This window comes from Coptis chinensis, chromosome 2 (genome assembly GCF_015680905.1).
Source record: "Coptis chinensis isolate HL-2020 chromosome 2, ASM1568090v1, whole genome shotgun sequence".
Taxonomy (NCBI): domain Eukaryota; kingdom Viridiplantae; phylum Streptophyta; class Magnoliopsida; order Ranunculales; family Ranunculaceae; genus Coptis; species Coptis chinensis.
In genome coordinates, this window is record NC_141457.1 from 23,509,249 (window position 1) to 23,532,922 (window position 23,674).

Sequence of the window (23,674 nt, forward strand, 5' to 3'; positions counted from 1 at the left end):
CTGTTCAGATGTTAGAGTGTTTGGATACAACCAGCCCATCTCAGTGCACAGTTTCCATTCATTGCATGGAAGAGAGTGGGTAGATGGTGAGGTAAGTACACAACTAACATATTTTCCTATATTAACCATCAACAACTTTAGCATAATAATATTTAAAACATTTATGACTCGGGTGATCACCATATATGTGAAGCTGTTGATCAGGTGGTACATCCAACATTGTAAGGAAAATGATATTCCAGAAGAAGTATATACTATCATTGAGGATGTATACTTTTCTGTAAGTTGTATCTCATTGGGTTTTTCATAGTTTTGTATAGTTCACCTTGTTGATGAACTACTTCATGATTTTGTTGATGTAGAAATTCATGAACAGAGAGTATATGAACTTTAAGAACAAGATGGAAGACCAAACCTTTAGTGGTGCAAATCCTGATGAGAAAGTAGATAGTGGTGCGTATCATCCACATGAATTTGTTAAAGAGTACTTAGATTCTTATGAAGGAAGGCTTAGAAATCAAGCACACCCATCTAGGGCAAATGGTCTTATCATTCCTCTTCAAGTTGAAGGTAGCCATTGAGTTCTTGAAGTCTACAATTTTTCAAAGAGAAAAATCTACACATATGATTCTCTTGGTCCGAAGAAAGTTTGTGATGAGCAACTTGCTATAGAGACTTGTCTTACTTATATCATCAGGTGTGCTAATCTATCATCACTGATCAGCTCCCAAATGTGCGTTTTATTACACGTATATTGTCGTATTACAGCTTTTCTTCTGCTTAACGAAAAGACAATTTATAACTTTTATTGCCTTTTTCAGGTTATAGAGTATTTCAGACCACTTATCATAAAAGTTGCGACTTAACACCAAAAGGAGCCTTAATCACGCTTATTATGAAGACCAGAAGCTGCTATAGAAAAGTGCTAAAAAAGTCAAAGTCAATGGCCAAAGTCAAAGGTCAAGGTCAAAAGTCAAAGTCCTCAAATCAGAAGACCAGAGATGGAGGCCCTTGTCTCTAAATATGACATTTTCCTAAAACCTATCTTGGTCAAAAAGACACCAAAAAGCAAAAGTGAAGTGTGAGGTGTCTAATTTGTAATGGGGAAGGGTAAATCTGTAAAAGGTAAAAGTAGGGGTATATAATCAAAAAACAAGGGAGAGAGAAACCATCCATTGTCTTAGGATCCAAACCAATTGGTTTGTTTAATTTCTTGTCTAGTTTTTCAATTCAAGTTTTATTTTATTGTTTGTTTTATTTCATTTCAATCAATCTTATTTACTTGTTCTTATTTCAATCTTCTTGTTTACTTGTTCTTATTTCAATATTCAATCTTGTTTTTTTTTTTTTTTTTTTTTTTGAAATGGCTAGGGGTTAAGGCGACCCCAACCTTTTATATAATCAAGAGCGCAAGTACATTTTTCCTTCTTTATCCCTTTTAACCAATTCATACATTTTTTGGTCCATTGGAGGGATTTGATACAAAAGTTCATTACATGAGGACTTCCTCAGCTTGGATAGATAGTTAGATACTTGGTTTCCTTCTCTAAAAACATGTTTAAAAAAGATTTTGTCAAACTTCTAAATATCAGCCCATATCTGTGCTACTAGATTCCTGCAATACCATGGTGATACTTCTTCCTTCCTGATTATTTGGATCACTCGCATAGAATCTGATTGAACTTGGAGTCTATTTATGTTCATATATATCGCTCCTTCAAGCCCTTTTTGTACCGCAAGCAGTTCCTGATATAACACCGATATTCTTTTGGAGCTACCACTGTACTCCAGTATAACATCTCCATTGCAGTCTCGTAAAGCTCCTCCAAACCCTGCGCTTCCACCTTGAAGAGATCCGTCAAAGTTAAGAGTATGAGCTGTGTCTGACTTCTCCCATCGCACCCATTTTGCTTCATTGCTTTTGAACTTTGCCCCTACACCCAGTCTGGCCGAGAGGGCTCTCAATAATCCATCCTCCTTAACTGTTTCCAGCATCTTCCCTAAGTATATCTTCATATTATTAAGTACTCGGATACTAACTACATCGGCAGTTCTGAAGCGTTGTTTCTTGAGTCTCCAGTTCCTTTCAGTCTAAATAGCTTGGACAACAACACCAATCAACGCCTTTATCACTTCAACTGTCATCGAGTTCGCTATGCAGATACGCATGAGATGATACCACTCATCATGCGAGTTGCGAACCACTTCTGTTAGCCCCATTGCTTTCTTGATGCTTTGCCAGACTAATTTCGAAAAAGAACACTCAAAAAATAAATGTGCCAAACTTTCCTCTTGTGAGTCACATAAACAACATCTTGATTGCCCAATCACTTTCTTCATTCGAAGTCTATTCTGTGTGGGAAGACATCCTGAAAATAGCTGCCACATAGTGAAAGCATGTTTTGAGGTCACAAGCTTCCCCCAGACTATCTTGTACCACTTCACCTTACTACGAAAATTTTTTAGAGCGGCATATGCTGAAGAAACAGAAAACTCACCAGAACTTGACGGAGTCCATATATTTTGATCATCAGTAAGGAATGTATTGATTTCGGTTTCCATGATCCATTTCTTGACTTCACATTCTGGCATATCTGTAATGGTCCTCAACCATTCTCCATTTGAGATAACTGCAGCTACTTTAGCATCCTGGGGTACCGAGTTTAGAAGAAGATTTTTAGCTTGAACATTTAGAATGAGTGGCCCTGAGCACCAAGGTTCATGCCAGAAGCTCGTGTCATTACCATTCGCTATGTTGTACCTCACTAGCTTCCATGCAACTTCTCTATGCTTCAAAATACCTCTCCAAACCCAGGAGCAGTCCTTTGGAGCTTTCATTGTCCAGAACTGCTTTTGCTTGATTTGCTGATCCCATGACCATTTAACCCACAAGCTTTCTAATTTATGAGCCAGTTTAGACACTAGGCCGCAGTAGGCTGCTTGATTCCACACTCTTGGGTCAATCAGTCCCAGCCCTCCTTGTTCCTTATTCAATCTCAAAGTCATGTGACTCAAGTGATGCATCTTTCTCGCCATATTTGGTCCTGCCCATATGAATCTATTGCATAACTTGCTCACCTTCTCCAAGACAGTTTTTGGTAAAACAAAAGTCTTAGCCCAATATCTTTGAAAGGATGATAGGACTGATTTGACTAGCTATACTCTTCCTGCTCTATTCAAGTCCTTATTCATCTAATCTGAGATACGTCTTGTTATTTTTTCAATGAGAGGTAAGCAATCTCTAATACCCAGTCTTGTTGCAGTAAGTGGCAGACCAAGGTATGTGACTGGAGGAGTGACAACCGAGATATTCATCTCTTCAACTAAAGCTAACCCTTCTTCTTCAGACATGCTTCCTACTAATAAGGTGATCTTTTCATTATTTAGTTGTAGCCCTGTAGCTTACGAGAAGGTGGAGAGAATGTCTTTTATTGCAAGTAAGGATTCTATGTTTCCTTTGCAAAAAAGAAGGAAATCATCGATAAAGCATAGATGTGAGATAGCCAGCTTCTTGCATTTTGAATGACATTGGATCGACTTAGTTTGAATCCCTTGTTGGAGCAAAGCACTCAACACTTCCATAATGAGCACAAACAGATAAGGTGATAGTGGGTTGCCTTGACTTAGCCCTCTTTTCCCTTGGAAATATCCCTCAGGTGATCCATTAACCATAACTGAGAAGGTAGGGGATGCAAAGCACATATACAACCATTCGATGAAGATTGGAGGAAACTTGAACTTATCGAGAATGGCTTGGAGAGCCTGCCAAGAGACAGTATCAAAGGCTTTCTTTATATCAAGTTTAATAGCACATCTTTTCTGCCCTTTCTTCCTTGTGTAACCTCTGAGTAATTCATGTGCAAGGAGCAGATTGTCCTGTATAGACCTCCCAGGGACAAAAGCCGACTGAGAGCTAGAGATCAAGGATGTAATACATGTCTTCATCCTGTTTGTTAGTACTTTTGACACACATTTATATATGGTATTGCAACAGGCAATGGGTCTAAAGGAACTAACATGAGAAGCATTTTTCATTTTAGGAATAAGACAAAGCAAGTAGAATTTATACCTCCTGTCATCTGCTTATGAGAAAATATGAACTTGATTGCCTTTATGAAATCATCTCCCACAGTGGCCCAACATCTCTTAAAGAAATGAGCATTGAACTTATCCGGACCTGGAGTTTTATTGTCCTCCATACTAAATAAAGCTTCTTTTATCTCCTCTTCACTGATTAGAGATTCTAAGTACTGACTAGAGGCATAGCTTACCTCCGCAACTTTTAGCCTACTTAGGAGCTCCGTATCACATTTCGCACTTGAAGGCACCCTAGCAAGTCTGTGTAGAAATTCAAGAAAGCTTCTGCTACTGGTTCTTTCCCTTCTCTTCTAATCCCTTGTACATCTATGACATCCCATACAAATTTTCTTGTCTTCTTTTCCTTCAAAGCATTGAAGAAAAATTCACTGCACTTATCCCCATAGCACATCCAGTCTATATCTATTTTCTATAACATTTCTACTTCCTCTAGTTTTAACAAATCACACAGCTTCCCTCATATAAGGAACTCTTACTCACTAAGGTTGCCATCCAGTGGATTCAAGTGCAATCTTACTTGGATATCTTCCAGCTCAGATCTTGTGTCTTTTACTAGTCTTTGAATGTCATGACAGAAAGTCTTTGCCCATCCTTTTAACACCCCTTTTAAGCTTTTCAATTTTCTGGATAACATGAAGGTTGGACTTCCATAATCTGCTATATCCCAGCAAAGTTTCAAAGAAGCTTCAAAATCTTGATGAAGCATCCAAAAGTTACAAAATCTAAACGGGGGATGACTTCGAAAGGTAGTAAGGAAAGACATAACCATTGGAGAGTGATCCGAGGTTATTTGAGTTAGAAATTCCACCTTTGTAGCCAACTTAATAGACGACCAAGAAGAGTTTACAAGGCATCTATCAATTTTTGACCATTTTCTTATTCCATCCCCTCCACTATTCCATGTATAGAAGCATCCATAAGCAGTGTGATCAAATAACCCAACTACATTCAAACATCTAGCAAATGGGAGAGTTTCCCTAGGGTGCACAGCTCGGTCTCCTAACCTTTCATGCGAGTATAACACATTGTTAAAGTCTCCCATTACACACCATGGGCCTTGCAAACAAGCACTTAACGTCTTCAACTCCTCCCAAAGGGTAGTTCTTTCATGACTATTATTACTACACTACAACAGAAGGGATCTGTTGCAACGCCTGCTTTTCGTTGGTAAAGCATAGCATTTGCAACGCCTAATGGTGCTGCTCAAACGTTTCCGTCTTATTAGTACCACCTGATGGGGATATAACTAGTGTGACGCTAGCTGGCGTTGCAAAAGCATTTGTTTAAATTTTTTGTTTAACTGAAATTTTATTTTTAATGAAAAAATTGAGTACCAGCTACGGCGCAATGGTCGCAAAAAAGTATTTTACCTTTTGCAATGCCCTTGACGTCATTAAAAAATTTAATATTACAATTTCCTTTTTTCACCCAATTTCTATTTTTCTACACAATTGAAATTGGCAGCGCCATTGGTGTCGTAACAGTATTGGGCGGGATGATTTTAGCTGGTAGGAATTATTTTGGCGGTCACCTCGCTAACAATTTGGGAAACCAAAATAAACCCTACCCGATAAAAGAAAGTTAAGAATTGAAACTACCGCGCTACAACTCATAAAAAAAAAAGGAAAAGCAAAACCGAAAAACCATTCTTCATCGACTGAGGAGGCCGAGTGTACCACAGAAATTGTTTCTTCAAATTGCTAAAAGCCATTTCTTTGGTTACTGATTCTCGACAGGTACGTCATTTAAATTTAGAAATTATATACTTCAAGTTCTGATTTTTGGTTTTGTATTTTTCGGAATTAAAGTTTGAAGCTTTGGTTATTACTTCAAACTCGAATCTTTGGTAATGTAGTATACTAGAATCGCTACTTCTAAAGAACTAGAAATTCAGAAAACAGAATGTTGTGATAGAGTGAAAGAAGTTGTAGAAGATTAAAACAATGGCGGAATCTTCATCTGTAATTCCAACACCACTTTTGAAAGATGAGCTCGATATTGTGATACCAACAATTCGAAATTTGGAATTTCTGGAAATGTGGAGGCCATATTTATCACCATATCATTTAATCATTGTTCAAGATGGTGATCCCACCAAAAAAATTCATGTACCTGAACTGAAGGATATGATTACGAGTTGTATATAATCATTGATGATATTAATAGGATTTTGGGTCCTAAAGCTTCTTGTATTAGTTTTAAGGATTACGCTTGTCGTTGCTTTGGGTATATGGTTTCTAAGAAGAAGTATATTTTCACCATTGATGATGACTGCTTTGTTGCTAAAGATCCATCGGGCAAAGATATCAATGCTCTTGAGCAAGCATATTAAGAATCTTCTTTGTCCCGCCACTCCATTTTTTCTTTAACACTCTCTACGATCCATACCGAAGGTGCGGACTTTGTCCGTGGGTACCCTTTTCGGTCTCTCGTGAGGGGTGTACCTACTCTTTGTTTCTCATGGACTCGGCTCAACATCCCCGACTATGATGCCCCTACTCAACTTTCGTGAAGCCTCATGAGAGAAACTCTAGGTATGTAGATGCAGTTTTGACATGCTTTCAGCTCTTGTAAGTTCTTGGTTGCATGCTTCCAACGGGCTCTAAGTGGCCATGGTATGTCATTCCACGAGAATGCCGCGTGACCGCCGCTGTGAATCTGCCTCTATCCATATTCTGTTTCAGTTCATGTCTTTAGCTTTCTCTCTGCGTAGACAATAGTGCAAGACTCGGCTTGAAAAGAGGTAACATCACCGAGCCCATTTGCTAGAACCCCATGATTGCCAAGTCCTTGTTTCTGAAAATTACGCCCCACACCCCTCTAGATGGTGCGCCAAGAACTTGTTGTACTTCTTCTTAGGAGTTTGCCATTCTCCTTCCTTTCTTTGTGCTTTCCTCATCTAGCTCCTCTGCCATGTCCGCCCGGTTGGTCCGACTTTGACAAGTAGTCGGCTTCAGCAAGGACTTGAAACATGTTCTCGCGATGCTTGGAGATCTCCTTGCTGCTCACTAGGAATAGCCGAAAGTGCCTTTGTAGCGAATTACAACCTCGGGGAGTTATCGTCGTCGCGAGTGTTGTGACCTCTCCTTCCTGAATTGGGCTAGACTGTCCCTCACTCGATTGGGTCGGGTACTTTGTCCCTCTCCGCATTCTCCGAACCACGATTTGGCCTCATCGGTAGCAGCTGCTGCCTTCAATGAAGAAGTATCATTATAGGCCCTGTCATTGTTATCCACTAACTCCGAGCTTGTGTCATGAAAGACCTCACTGTTGTCAGGATTATTGTTGTGCATGCCTTGAGGATCCTTTGTGCCGCTGGGACCAGCGAGGGTATCCTTGTTCTGTTTCTCCTTTTGTTTCTATTTTTAACTTTCCTCGGAAGTTCTTCGCTTTGGTCCGAGTTTGCAGTTTCCTTGCCTGTGCTTCTGGTGTGGTTGTGACTTCCTTCTTTCTCCCTGCTGCGTCGCATGACTGAGCATTCGGCCATGATGTGCCCTACCACTTTGCAATGGGGGCAGAATTTGGGCAGTTTTCCTACATCCACATCTTGCAAGAAGGTCTTTCCTTCCTCCTCCTCTACTTCAAACTGCTGTGGGATTGGTTTGGCCAGATCAATCTCAATCAAAACCGACGATAGAAGCCAAAGTGTTCAGTTGGTGTATGCTTATCCACCCCATTGGGGACCCGTGGCTCGCCCATGGACATGAGGATCTCGTAGTCCCAATATTCTTTGGGCGAGCTTTGGGAACTTTACCCAAACAAATGCCGTGGAGGTTTTTGGCTATTTGGATCAAAGTCCCGAGTCCATCTAGTGAGTCGCAGAATTTGCTCTCCAAATCTCCATGGTCCTCCTCCCGAATGCTCGTAAATCTTCTTCACATACCAACCTTATCATAAAGTATCCCTTCCCCAATGGCACTAGTTTCCAATCCCCTTGTGGCTTCCACAGGTCAAGTGCAATTTTTTTTAACTTCTTCAAGCTTGATTTTGTTAAAATCTAGTCTACCAATGATTTGAATTGAATTGGCGCATCGTCTCCCTCTTTCAATTGCTTGCTTAGCTAAGCGGATTGACGGCATGTTGCCTTTCATTTCTGGTCTTGGGAGGTCAGTAACATTTATTTGGTGTGGCTGGTCTCCGCGTACCTTGTCCGCAAAGGAGACTGTGTTAGCAGAACGCGTTTCATTCCTGTTTGGATGTGCTGCGGTGGTAGTGCTAATCAATGGTAGTCTTTGCGTCTTTTCCTCGTGTTCACTTCTTGCCGAGCTTGGATATTATCTTGTGAAGCCTTACAAGGGTTTTCCAGCTCATAGAGATCCATGATATAGTGTTTCTTTTCTCAGCGCAGTGAGAGTGGGAGAATCAACTGACCAGACCTTTCAGAACTCACACTGTTAAACAATGGAGGATTTTACCTGAAAGGGAAGGAAGTATGAGTTTTGAGGAGATAAGACACGCTCACCAAACTTTTTTAACTAAAAGCGGCAAATTTGTAGTGCACTGGATCATAAAAGACAGAGTTAGAGTACTCTTAAGTTACTCCTTTTCTCAAACTTAAGATCCCCATTTTCTCAAACTTAAGGTTATCTTACAAACTCAAGTATGCCAAGTTATTGGTGTAGAAAATTGTTTGTTGGTTTTCACTGTCACATACCATGTAACCGAATCATCTTGCTAGCATTTTTAGTATTTGTAATTCTGTTATTACGTATCATATTAACTTGATGGATTTTTTTTTTTTTTTGAGTGATGGGATCATCGCCTACAAGCATTTTTGCTTGTAGGATCATCTGTCCTCTCGGTTTTGTTCTTATAAGAACTTAAGGAGTGAAATTTGAACATGGCGTCACTAAATCCCCTTTTGCACTTGCACTTGCATCTCCACCATAATGACTCTTATTAGGCACTTGGTTTAGTTATATACAATGAGATTTCCTCATTTTTGTAGTGTATTTAATTTCACTATTTCTATTTTGATTGAAAAAGTTGTAAATCTAATAAACCGCCATAACTATTGGAAAAAACTGGTTTTTGTAAACCGCCATAGTTATATACAATGAGCTTATGGGTGAATTATGTGCTTCTTTGGTTTCCGTAGCGTGTGTGCATCTTTGGTTTTCCGTAGCGTGTGTGCATGCTTGCTAAGATGACTTATGTATTAGAACCGAAGTTTCTGATTGATAATTCTCGGCCCTTTTTCTCTAATTTTGGTTGCTTTTCAATCTTTCTATCATGTGTATGTATTTTAAGGACAGTAGAAGTTTGATTGAATGCAATCTTGAATACAAGACCACTTTGTGAAGTTAAATTACACATTGTTTTCGGTAATTGTTCAGATATTCTTATATGCATGCCTAAATTAATTTCTATCAATAGTGGTGTAGGAAGTTGGATTGTTAATGGACTGTCCTTGGTTAGTTTAAATGTTTGGGTTTTCTTATTTTGTGATGTACAATTATTATCTAAGTAGTAGGGAACACGGAAATGGATAAGAGTTGGATGCAATTGCCAAATAGGTTTTGGCAGTATGATCAAAAAGGAATTAGGGATTAGCTTGAGAAGTAGTCATGAAGAGCTACTATATAAATAAGATATATACATTTCTTACCTTTTATGATTAAATTTGGATGCAACAAGTCAAATATAAGTTATATTGTGGATTGCAGCAAGTCAAATTGTCCTTATACAGTAGTTTCAATTATTCATACCAGCTTAAGTATGATAATAGATCGAAAGTGGATCGCGATATTTTTTCCTCATTTTAATCTAGTAGTGTTGTTTTGTTCCACCATGTGACGTGTACAAGTATTTTTTTTTTTCCTTTGGTGAGATATGTTTCCTTTGCCATATTTATTAAAGGTGCAACATACTTGATTCATGTTTTCTTCTTTGATTACTAGAAATGGATAAGAGTTGGATGCAATCGCCGAATAGGTTTAGGCCTGACTATAAAAAAGGAATTATAGATTTTGTTGAGATTGCTCGTGGTCATACAGACAGAACGGGCAGGACTAGATGTCCATGCAAACAATGCAAAAATAGGAATTATAAGCACATCGACGAGGTAAAAGACGATCTAGACCTTTACGGCATGGACAAGAATTACACCCGTTGGGTTTATGGAGAAGACTATGAGGAACAAAGTGGCGATGATGACGATGATGTTGGTGAAGGGTACAGTTTGATGGACTGGATGACATGTTTGAAGATTTGCGGGGCTCCAATACACATTGATAATCTGGTGCCTAATGTGGAACATAGGGAATCGGGGAGGTAATATAGATCCATTTGATGAACTTTTGAGTGAAGCACGTCAACCTTTGTATCCAGGCTGTAAATCTTCAAAGTTAGATTGTGTCGTGAAGTCGCTTCATTTGAAGATAATCAATGCATTTGGAGTAACAAATCATTCACTATGATTCTCCGGTTGATTAAAGCAATATTGCCTGAAGGTGAGACACTCCCAAAGTCCCATTACGAGGCGAAGGCATTAATGCGTAACTTGGGACTTGGTTATATCTCAATCCATGCATGCAAGTATGATTGTGTGTTGTTTTGGAAAGAAAATGAAAATCTTCAAAATTGTCCAGAATGTAATGAGCTGAGGTATCAAGTCTTCGAAAGCAAGACTAAAAAAATACCACAGAAGGTGTTGCGTTACTTTCCACTTAAACCAAGGCTCAAGAGGCTATTCATGTCGAGGGTTAATGCTGCAGATATGAGATGGCATAAAGAAAAACTTGAGCATGAGGAGAACGTACTTAGACACCCAGCAGATTCGAAGCTTGGGGTGATTTTGACAAGGAACATGAGTGGTTTGCCAATGATCCTCGCAATGTTAAGCCTTGGTCTCGCATGGCGATGGATTTAACCCGTTTGGGAATATGAGCACCAATATAGTATGTGGCGGTCTTTGGTTATGCCGTATAATTTACCACCGTGGAAGTGTATGAAAGAACCATTCACCTTCATGTGCCCTCATCGATCCCGTGGCCTACATCGCTGGGAATGATATCGATGTCTATTTCTGACCTTTGATTGATGAACTAAAAGAGTTATGGAATGATGGGGTGGAGGCGTATGATGCAAAGAGCAAAGGAAACATTTCGGTTGCATTTGCAGTGTTATGGACTATAAATGATTTTCCAAAGACTAGGTAATTTATCCGGTTGGAGCACGAAGGGAAACCGGCTTGCCCTAATTGTAACAAGGATACGGTTTCCATGTATTTAAAGAATGGCGAAAGTTGTGTTATATGGCCAATCGTCGTTTTCTGCAACCAAGGCATCCTTGGAGAACTTCGTGGCAAACACTTATTTGATGGAAATAGGGAGAGCAGGTTGCCACCTACTGAGTTGTCTAGGGATGAATTGTTATCACAGTGAACTATGTAGAACCTCTTCGAAATTCGGAAAGCCGCCTAACAAGAAGAGAAAGCGTCTTGAGATGGAGTTGAATTGGACAAAGAAAAGCATATTTTTTGAGTTACCGTATTGGGACACTCTTAAGCCACGACACAACTTGGATGTTATGCATGTTGAGAAGAACATCCGTGACAATGTAGTGGGGACATTGTTAGATATAGATAGCAAAACAAAAGATTCAGTAAAAGCTCGATTAGATTTGGCAAAGATTGGGTATAAGAAAAGAGTTGCATCTAATCCCAAGAGGTGATAAGTTTGTAATGCCGCCAAAGATGCTACACATTGTCATCTTCGGAAAAAAAAATCTTTTTGAAAGTGGTTGAAGTCGGTGAAGTTTCCGATGGCTATGCATCTAACATTTCTAGATGTGCAAATGCTAAAGATGGTAAGATAACAGGAATGAAAAGTCATGATGTCATGTGCTCTTGCAACAACTTCTCCCAATTGCAATACGTGGTTTTGTGCCCAATGATGTAGCCATTGCATTGGTTGAGTTGGGAATGTTCTTTAAAGAGTTATGTTGCAAGACTTTAAAATTGGAAGTATTAGAGAAAATGGAAAAGGACATTGCGGTGATACTTTGTAAGCTCGAACAAATATTTCCTCCTGCATTCTTTGATGTAATGGTCCATTTGGCTATCCACTTGCCACGGAGGAGGCGATACTTGGAGGACCAGTGCAGTATAGGTGGATGTATCCTATTGAAAGGTGAGGTTTACTGTTAGTAATTTATTTAATTTGAAATTAGCATGTTCAAGTTTTTATTTACTATATATATATTACATGTGTGTGTTATATGCAAACAGGTATCTACACACGCTAAAACAATATGTTCGAAATAAAGCTCGCCCCGAAGGTTCAATTGCTGAAGCGTATGTAGACACCGAATGTCTCACGTTTTGCTCCATGTATCTTCAAGGAGTTGAAACTCGGTTCAATCGTGAAGAACGAAACTATGATGGTGGTAATGAGAATCAACAGGTTGGATTTCGTGTTTTCGCACAAAATGTTCGGCCTTTAGGAGCCTATACAAGTTCCATTCTTGATCCAAAAGACTATGCCAAGGCTCATTACTATGTGTTGAATAATTCTGAAGAAATTTCAACATATTTAGAGTAAGTTTTATTGCATTTAGCTTACCGAGTCTTTTTTTATCATCATCAACTACTCTGAGTTATTAAGTTTATATATATTTGATATGCATGCAGTTAACACATGACAGAGCTTGAAATGCAAAGCTCACACAACTTACATGAGAAACAAGAAATGTTGTTTCCTAGTTGGTTTCAAAAATGTGTAAGAGCTCGTATTGCTACTTTTTTATACAATGGTTATGAACTTGGATAATATGCTAATTATGTTTTCCTAACTTGGTGCACTAATTTTATGAATAGATGCAAGTATTGCGCAGTGAGAACTCCTCTGAAGCGACAGATGAATTATATTCATTGGCATGTGGGCCTGATAAACGTGTGAAACGGTATAGCGGATGCATTGTTAATGGGATTAGGTTTCACACCAAGGATCGAGAAAAAAATCTCCGAACCCAAAATAGTGGTGTTGAAGTAAAAGGGGAACACCAAGGAGAAGAGATTGACTTTTATGGTGTGTTAACTGATGTTTTTGAGGTTAGTTATCTATTTGGGAATCGAGTTTATCTTTTCAAATGTGATTGGTATGATGTTGGTAATAGAAGGACGGGGATTCAAACGGATGGTCACTTTACTAGTATTAATGGCTCCAAGATGTGGTATAAAGAAGACCAGTTTGTCTTAGCCACGCAAGCATGTCAAGTCTTTACGTCGATGATACCAAATTAGGTGTCGGTTGGAAAGTTGTGCAAAAGACAAAGCCTCAAAAGCGTGTTTGATGTTCCAGAGAAAGAAGAAGCAGGTAGTGATGTAGCATATCAACGGGGAAGAGCAAGTTGGGGTGAATATCGACAATGTCCAACTTGATCAAACTCATGAAGCAAGCAGCAGGGGTTCAAAATGCACCATTCACACCCATACGTCTAGATAGGGAGGATTTGGACCCAAACGAAGTTGATGCTAATGTGGTCGTGGCTGCTATGGAAAGTCATCAAACCGATAACAATTTCATTATTGACGAGGAAGATGATGAAATAGATGACACATTAATAGAGTATTGTTCTGAAGAGGAGCATGTCGTATCCAGTGATGATGATACAGACATTGACTAAATGTTAATGAAAAACTTCATTATCCATTTTGTATGTTGGTAATCTATATCTATATATATATATATATATATATATATATATATATATATATATATATATATATATATATATATATATATATATATATATGTCATGCATTCACATTAAGCGTTAAAGCATATTCTAGCTAGGACAGGTTGTTTGGATTGCATTACATTAAGTGATAGTTTTGTTGTTGGATCTATTTCGTGCTAAGTCAGGTACATGCTTATATATTAAGAATTGAAACTCTCCATTTTAATGCTATATTAATTTTTTTATATATGACTTTTAATGTGCTTTATTATTGTATTTAGATTATGTGCCATTTGATATCAATTGTTTTTTATCAAATTTAAGTTTTGCGTGTATAGCTATGACGCCAGGTGTAACTCGACGAGTGAGAGCACAACCAATGTCAGCGGTTAGCGAAGTGAACACATCAAGTATTGGTAATAAGATTATATTTTGGTTTGTTTAATGCATTGGATAGTTCAATAATAAAAGACTAGGCATCTTTTTTTCTTTTTTTTATGAATGTTTTTGTTCACAGCTCCAACTAAGAAAAAAAGAGGCAAGGCTATGAATAAGAAACTCATTGATTACAAAGCTGCTACTGGTCAAAAACCTAGGATAGAGATCCACAAAGATCATGCAAGACCTGTGGGAAGGTGGAGTACTCAATTCGTGAGGGAGATTGGAGTAGTAGCGCGACAACATGGACCTCTTACAGGCAGTGATTGGGATAAAGTGGAAGAGGATGTGAGAGGACCATTACATTGATCGCATTAAGGTAATAAAGTTTTTATTCTAGTTGCATGGCATATCAGAATGATTCCTTGTAACTTTGTAATGCATTTCTTGTAGGACAAGTTTGATGTGGATATGCAACTTCCACATGTGAAGTACGTCGTGGACAAGATGGGGGGAGCTTTAAGAGGATATAGGTGTCTTCTTCACTTGCACTATAAACGTTTTGGAAATGATGCAGTGGCACGACGAAATCCTTATAGTGGCGTGGCGCAAGATAAATGGGATGCTTGCTGTGATTGGTTTTGAAGGGAAGATTTCAAGGTATGATAGTTTACTTATTAGTCTCCTTTAAATGGTTATTGTTGGCTGGTTATTGTTGTGATTGGTTTCATGTGTTTTGAGGAAATTAAGGAAATCTAGAAGAGGATATAATTATATTTTTGAGGTTGAAGTGCTAGTCTGGCTATGTTCCAAGGAAATGATTGTTCTAATTTTTTTTTTTTTTTAAGGCTGAGACCCTTTGTTTTCCTCTTGACTTGAGATTAGGCAATAATGCAGCTCTTTACATTTATCCCATCTTAGTTCAAAGTTGAGTCCAATGAGCCACTGATTATATGATTATACTATTCAAATACAACTTGTAATACAATATTCATTTTACTTCAGAAAATTAGCGAGCAGAATTCAAGTAATCGGCAAAAGCTCTCAACAAACCATTGTGCTGGTTCAAAGTCATTTCTACATTTCTTCGAGGAATCGGTATATTTTTTATTTACATAATTTATGTTGCTTTGGAGTTGTGTACTATTATTTAAAATAAATTATCGTTTTCAAATATTTTTTCAGCGACTCAAAACCCAACAAACCGTGGGAAAGATTGAATTCTACCGTCGAACCCACTTTAGTAGTAAGGGATGGACTAGTCCTCAGAGCTCAGGAAAATTATGTAAGTTAAATGACTCTTACTTGCTTTTACCATTGCACTTTAATTTCATATATTTATCCCTAGTTTAAACTTACTGAACCGGATGCGACAACTTAAAGTTGAGTCCGGCGCGAAGGTGGTGTGAGCCAAAGACCGAGGATGAAATTTTTTAGTACAAGATATTGGGTGTAAGATCTGGATATTGTAAAGGCCTTGGGCATGGTGTCATGCCACCATCAGCTAGAAGGATGAGATCCATTCATTTAGAGGAGGAAGTGCAAAGGAGCAATCTTTGAAGAGGAAGTACAAAGGACGAGGGTCGAGGAAGCTGAAAACGAATGACGAGCTCATTGCTGAAATGGTATCCCAAAGAACTAAATTAGAAGAGGTTTTGGCCGTTCAAGCTAGGATGGAGGCTTGGATGCTACAGTTCAGTGGAGGTTCTCAATGGTGCGTAGTTTGAAAACTTTAAGCAAGTAAGAAATATTGGTATCTTATCTTCATTAATGATGTATTTTTTTTTTTTTTTCACACAATTAGGGATATATGATTGACAATTAGGTGTACACATCGAGGCATTGATAATTCCTTGAAAGCTTGGTTTGTGCGAACCTTTAAGGCGTCGGATAACCAAAGACTAATTCCTACACTTGATCGGTCTCATATGTTACCTTAAAAGAGCTGGTTCAACATGCATGGCTTAAACGCTTATTCTAGAGCCCAGCCGCTTCCCTCGAGCATTTTTGTTGATGGTTGAGCTCCAACCTTCCCGATCCTAGCCTATCCATCTCGCCCTTGTTCCTTTCAGCGGTAGTGTTTGTTTTTGAGCTTAGGTTCTTTTCCCGAGCCCCTATTAAACGGTAGCAAAGGATAGATGGAATAGTGAAGGATAAAGGTTAGGACAAAGGATAAAGGTTAGGCGATTTGCTTTTTTAGTGTCATCATTGCCGCCGACAAAAGCTTTGTCTTTGCCTCTGCATCGACGCCCCTCTGCCTCTGCATCAGCTTCTGCCCCCTCTAGCTAGCATATATCATAGTTACATAGAAGAAGATTCCATGCTGCAAAAGATTAATCTTGTAGTGGATAAACTGACTTCCTTCCACCTCCTTATGTATATCCAAAAAACTTTGATCCCAAGCAATCCATATTCTGCCATATTCATTACTTGAGTAATTGTGCTCTACTGCCCATGACGGATAAATCATATCTGTTATACTAGTATATTTCTTCATTTTGACTTTAGTTTCCAGAAACCCTATGCAACTTATCTTGTTCTCTGTGATAAACTTATTCATCCGTTTTGCCTTCGTGATGTCGTTTAGTCCCCTTATATTCCAGCAGCTTATTTTTAACATTGAGATTAATTAATGATGATTTCTCCTTTTTCCCCTTCCTTTTGGACGTCCCTTATCTCTTTTTCCAGACTGAGTTTGGTGATTGCCTGATGGATTACTTTGCTTCTTCTTAGCTCTAGTCTGAACAGAGGAGATCCCTACATTCAACTCAGTTGCCGATGAATTCAACTGGGCTCTAGTATGAATTGGAGAGCTCCTTCCATTTAATCTCTCATTAACTAGGGTGGAGATGATCTCTGTATTGGAGATGTTATCTCCAAAGAGCTCTGGCTCTGCATCTGATAAGTCGTCATCCTCCAAATCAGCTAGTTCGTCAAATAGATTTCTTTTAGCCTGAAATAGTTTGGACTGTGGATGTGGTGGCCTGACCTGTTGAAGTGGATTCTGTGATACTACTAGAGAGAGATTCCCATAACCTTGATCAGTTCCCGCATCTTGATGAGTTTCCGCAAATAGTTCAGTATCTATGTCAGTTTCAGCATGCATGCCTTCAACACTGCAAGGTGATATCATCGTATCTCTCCTTGAGTTTGTTATCTCTAGTTCGCTCAGTATCAGTTGAGATTCTTCAGTTGTTGTATTGCCTTCTGTTGATCTCTCTTCTCTGATTATCATCGCTTGGTCATAAGTCAAGTTTTCCACGTCTGCAACAGGTGCATCAACTTGTCTATTTGTTTCTATTCCATTTGTATTTTCTCTTTCATGTTGGAGCGCTGTACCTCTCCCAGTTAAATCCTCATCTACTTGTGGTTCTCCATTTTGTTGTGATGTTCTTCTTTTCCATACTCTTGTGGTTTTCCCCTTACATTGTTCCGTAGTATGCCCAAATCTGTTGCACTTAGTACAAGATATTGGTTTCCAAGGATATTCAAGTGGAATGACTACTTCTTTGTTTCCATATTTAACTTTGATAGTTTCTTTGTATTCATAATTGACCGGGAATTAGACACAAAACCTCGCAAAGGATAGTATTTTCCTTTTTGTTGTAGCCTTGTCCATGAACTGCGGTTTACCACCTACCAAGCTCACAAGGTAAGACAGGCCATCAAATGTCCACATCTCCTTTGGGACATCCATCAACTTGACCCATACTGGTGCTGAAGCCACTTTGTTTCTAAAACTATCAATTTCCACAGACCATGGTTTTATTACAAACACTCTTCCTGCTATGAATATTGGTCCCCCCTCCAACACCATTTGTCTATCTTCCGAGGAGGTAAAACTCATGTAGAACAATTCTTTATCAGTAGTAAGCTCAAAAGAACCTTTTAGCTTCCACTTCTTTTCCAAATATTCCTTCACCATTGGGAAAGAGAGTTTGGAGTTTAGAAAGTAACCCACAAGATATTCATCCCATTGTTGTATCCCTTGATCTATAAGTTCTTGTGGAAAAACTGCTACGCCATCAACTATAACAGGCGAGAATTCCTTGAATGCTACAGTAGTTTCTCGATCTCCTTGTCTACTAAAAAGCACACTCCAAGAGTTGGCTCGTGCTCCAGAATTTCCATTCAAGGAATTCGAAGGAGAGGGATTACTTGTTGATCGATGCCATAATACTAAGAAAGATGTTTACACTAAAGAACTTTCACTGTAGACAGCAAAGGATTTTACCTTTAGTGGAAACAAGGAAACGAAGCTTTACTTTCTCTAAGAACTCCCACTGTAAGGATTTTATCTTTCTCTAAGGATTTTATCTTCAATCTTGTTTACTTGTTCTTATTTCAATCTTCAACAAATCTTTCTTTAATGTTTTCAAGTTATTTCAATACCAACAACTAAAGCTTTCAATGTTTTCATTAGCTTAAAACCAATCTAATCCATACAAGAGTCTACCTTTCTTCTTCACAACTCCCACACTCAAACTCTAAATAATTTAGGATGGACCTCACTTCTAAAATAAACTCTTTTGAAGTATCCACCACAATATCTACAGCTTCAATCATCTCATGATTTGGGAGCCCCTTGAGATCGTGAGTTTGTGGCTGTTACTCAACAACTAGATACAAATAGTTGTGGCCTCTTTTGCCTAGCTTATCTAGACTGCCTTCTGAGGGGTGTGACTGAGGAAGTAAACAATATAGAAATGAAACCTTATCGAATGAGAGAGAGGATTGGAATGGATATAATTAATTGTGGGATGAATCCAGATACTGTTTCAAAAAGTAGACGAGCAATTGGAGAAGAGTTTGGAGGATGCTAAAGAAAACGGTAAGTGAGCAGCGAAATCACTATTAAACAGTTTGGTAGATGCTTCTTCTTCTATTTTGTGTTTAGTGAAACAGATAACTTTTTTGTGTGGTGATGTTTCTGCCATAAATGCTGATAGTTGTCTAATTTTAGTATGTTAGTTCCAACATTTTTATTTCAAATTGATTGTGTCTATGGTGCTGTTAATATCATCAGCGTCGAATTTGTCAATCATTACTTCATGCCTTTATGCCTAAAAGGTCACATTTTTTAGGGTTTACGTTGGAGTGATGAGTTAAGTTTTTAGTGAAGTTTTTTTTATGGAATTTGTTGCTGATAGTTCATGCAATGCAATATGGCCATTGGTATATGTTTGTTTCATCAAACCTTTGTGTATAGTTTAAGCAAGAAATGTTTTTGGCAGGAATAGTTTGGCGCCAACACCACTTGGGCGGGAAAATAGTCAGCTTTTCCCTTTATAAGTACAAACTGGGTTGCCTGCCTTCCTACCTTCCATCCCATTTCTCTTTCTCTTGTTTTTCTCGTTCCAAATGGGTGGGGGGAGGAATCTACCAAGATACAAATGTTAGTTCATCATCAACCAACAATGTCAACTGTTTTGAGTGTTGGGAAACTGACCACTGGAAGATCAACTGTCCATAGGCAACTATGCAGTGTCCGCTATGCTTAAAAACGAATATGAGGTACGGTGTCAGTACGAAACCATATAGCCTAGGAAGAAGGTATCTCTCATGTAGGGCCAAACCATGCAATGGTTTTAAATGAATAGATCTAGAAGATGAAAGGACACATACGACTAAAGCACCTGTTAGTGAAGTAGAGGTGAAAAAAGAAACCCAGTTGAAAGTTACCATTAATGGTCTAGTTAAAATGAAAATAGAAGGCAGTGTTAATGATGTTGGCCAACTTGTAAAGAAACTATCCATTAGAGACTGACCGCATTACTGTAATAGTTACTGATATTAATATTACTAGAAGGTGTCCATTCATTATAAACCAAATTATGAAACCAAAATTGCAAACCAAAACTCTCCAAAATATGAACTTTGAAGTAACAACAATAAAACTGACTTATATGCAACTGCAAGTGCTAATTTCAAACGAACATAAGTTCCTAAGACTAGCTGCCACTATTGGTGATTGGTTAAAAGCAAGATCATATAAACTCTTCATATTCAAAATCTGGTGGAATCCCAATGGAAAAATCAATCCACTCAGCATCATCATTTGCAACTGTGTAACTTGCCTTATTGTGTCCAAGACCACCACAATGCGTACACCGTCTTCTTTGCACTGAGACTCCCTCTCCTTTAGAACGCTTTCTCTTTTTCTGTGGCCTTCTGGGCATCACCTCATCAACGGGTGGACGGACGATGATGCCATCATAAACACAAACCTATTGTTCTTTTCCTCTTAATGGTGTCCAGTTCTCCTTATATGTATCCATCATCATTTCTTTTGTGTACCAATGCATGCAAAAGTCATATGCACATAGCTTACAGTCATAGATTGCCTTCATAGCATGGCTACAAGGAAGACCAACCTGCTGAAAGAAACTGCAAGTGCAAGTCCTCTCCAAAAGGTCTACAGTGTCAATACGGTCCACTGATTGCACAGAATAAACTTGCTCACTTGCCCTTACCACTGTGAAAGGTATCCCGTATATCTCGACGAGATGAGCACATCCTCAGCTGATTTGGTCAGTTTTGTATTCAGTTTTGACGCAATCACCCGGTAGTCATAGAAATGTTTCATTATGTTCAACCTGATACCATTGACAAGAGATGTCCCTGGCATAGCTCTCTCTGGAAGTATCATCTTGTTCCAACTTTCTATGTGATTTGTGTAACAAATGTCATACCTTCTCATTTTAGCAAAAGCACAACACCACGACTCTTTTGGAATCTTAACAATATTTGCGTAACATTTGTTGTCGCAACAATAAATCTAGCTCATTAGTCTTACAAATTCTGCCTGTTCGAAAGTTTCAGCTGCTCTCTTCACCTTCCCCTTTTCTTTTTCTTAGCCACACAGTTTGAAATGTGTTGTGCACAAAGGCAATGAACCGCATTAGGAAGTATTTTAGGCACGGCCTACAGAATGCTTGCATGCCTATCAGAGAGAAGAACAAAGTTTTGCTCAGTCCCAACAACAAGGTCTCTCAACTTTTCCAGAAACCAATCTCAGTGGTCATTGTTTTCGTTTGGGACTATGGAAAATGCAATTGGAAACACGTGGCTATCACCATCAGTCGCAATAGCAGTTAGTATGACTGACTTGTACCTACCTGTCATGAAAGCGCCATCAATCATAATCAATGGACGAAGACATCTTTTGTAAGCTCAGACAGTGACGCCGTAGCTTGCAAATAAACGTTCAAACTTGCGGTCAGGGGCGGACGACGTTAGCAGCTCAGCGAAACAATCTGAATCCACTCTTTTAAGTTCGTTACAATAATTTGGCAACATTTGGTAAGACTGACTGAAGCTTCCCCTTATCTACAAGCAAAAAAGCCAAACGAACATAGGTTAGTTGTTGCTACTGTTGCGTTCATCACTTGCTGATATGGTTAAGGTTGTTACCTTCTGCATTGCAATTTAGTGCACTTTCCAAGCAACTTTATATGACACATTTGTCTAATGGTGCTCTTCACCTCCAACTGCAAATGTTTCGGAGCCATATTAATATTGTCCCTAAGTTTCGATTTCACAACTTTTGAAACCCATTTTGCATCGGCTTGTGGATTAGTTGCAATTTCTTGATCTTATGAACATGTATGTGCTTCTCTGAAGGTTATAATAACACATATATCAGAACTAGTGGTCGGCTTTGCAAACAAATTAAATGTGCAACCAGGAGACTTACACTTCATATAGACCCTATCAGCAGAAGTGCTCGTATGACACAAATCAAACATGTTTGCTAATGCATATGACTTCATGTCTTTTATAAGATCATCCTGAGTAGGGTAGTGTTGTCCTACTTTAGGAGGAACAAACTTCAACGTCACATGAGGAGTTACATCCACTTTAGGTGTCTCTGGACTATAGGGAGAGCAAAGAGGATCATATCATTGATGTAAGTCTTCTGAATTGAGTTCTTTTGCACCAAATAGCGTAGCATCAACCATTCCATCCATTTCAATATCAAGTTCACTTTGGTGTTTGAAGCTTTAGTAGTGGTGGAAGTATACTTCAAAAGAGTTTAGAAGTTGAGGTTCATCCTAAATTGTTTAGAGTTTGAGTGAGGGAGATAGAAGAAGAAATGTAGACTCTTAAATCTTAGAATGGTTCTAAGCTAATGAACTTGAAAGTTTTTTTTTTTTTAAGAAGCTAGAGGTTAGGTAGACCTCAACCTGTATTAATTATAATCTCAAGTACATTTTCCCTTGTGCATCCTCCTTTACAATATCAGAAGTGCATAGTCTATAGGAGGCAGGAAATACAAAAGAGAATCCTTATGATCCTTGCTCAACTTAGAGAAGTAGTCAGCGACTCGATTTGCTTCCCTAAACACATGCTTGAAATCTACCCATTCAAACTTGAAAGCTTTGATTGTAGATTAAAATGATTTGAAAACATGAAAGGAAGATTGATTAAAACATTGAAATAAAACAAGCAAACAAGATGAAGATTGAAACAAAGAACAAGTAACAAGTTGATTGAAATAAAAGACATGAAATAACAAGTTGATTGAAATAAAGGAAATGAAATAACAAGAAATTAAAAACATAAAATTAAAAAAAAGACAAGAAAATAAACAAACCAAATGGTTTGGATCCTAAGACAATGGATGGGTTCTCTTTCCTTTGCTTTTTGATTATATACCCCTTCTTTTGTCATTTACAGATTTGCCCTCATCCATTCTAAACAAGACAACTCACCCCTTTCACTTTTTCTTTTCCTTTTGCTTTATGGGTGCCTTCTTGACCAAGATAGGGTTAGAGATAAGTCTTCATAATTTGAAATAAGGGCCTCCATCTTTGGTCTTTTGATTTGAGTCCTTTGACTGTTGACTTTGCCCGTTGACTTTGACCGGTTGACTTTGACTTTTTCAGCACTTTTCCACAGCAGCTACTAATCTTCATAATAAGCATGATTAAGGCTCCTTTTGGTGCTAAGACGCAGCTTTTATGATAAATGGTCTGAAATACTCTTTAACCTGAAAAAGACAGTAAAAGCTATGAGTTGTCTTTTTATTAAACGTAAGAGGGATTGTAATACAGCAATATACGGATAATAAAATGCACATTTGGGAGCTGATCAGCACCCCCAAATAGCATCTTGCTTGTCCTCAAGAAAGGATGAGAGAAAAAACTAAGATCACAAATGAGTGATTTATTATACATTACAAATCTCGTTTCGCAGAGTGCGATTGCATTGACCATATGCAACAAGGCCTTAAACCACTATTAGCGATACTCACAAACTTCTTCTATTTAGTACAAAGGGCCTTGTTTCCTTATTTATTCTCATAAGTTCATACATCTAATTAGTGGTGAATAAGGACAAGCTCCTTTGAACTCAGAATAACATATGTACAGTAATTTAAGCATCTAAAGATAATTATACAAAACATGAGCAATGAAATGCAAAAGCAGAGTTGTTTCCGAGGCTTTTGGAGAGCTTCCTTAAGTTGGGTTCTCATAGGGGTGTGTTATAATCATAACTCTCTGATAGATTCACT

At 38.4% G+C, this 23,674-nt stretch overlaps 1 protein-coding gene and 1 pseudogene across 1 annotated transcript; one reads left to right on the forward strand and one right to left on the reverse strand.

The window, feature by feature from the left end:
• Nucleotides 1-2,091: 2,091 nt before the first annotated feature.
• On the reverse strand, nucleotides 2,092-3,036 carry LOC147515436 (uncharacterized). The gene has a single exon (XM_086592912.1). The coding sequence runs from the start codon at nucleotides 3,034-3,036 to the stop codon at nucleotides 2,092-2,094; it is 945 nt and encodes a 314-aa protein (XP_086449038.1).
• A 3,002-nt stretch (nucleotides 3,037-6,038) lies between these two features.
• Nucleotides 6,039-6,672, forward strand: LOC147515437 (UDP-arabinopyranose mutase 2 pseudogene; annotated as a pseudogene).
• The last annotated feature ends 17,002 nt before the right edge of the window (nucleotides 6,673-23,674 follow it).

What these genes read in the sequence shown, in the direction of transcription:
- LOC147515436 (XM_086592912.1), bottom strand. Translation starts at nt 3,036, where the DNA reads ATGGCGAGAAAGATGCATCACTTGAGTCACATGACTTTGAGATTGAAT.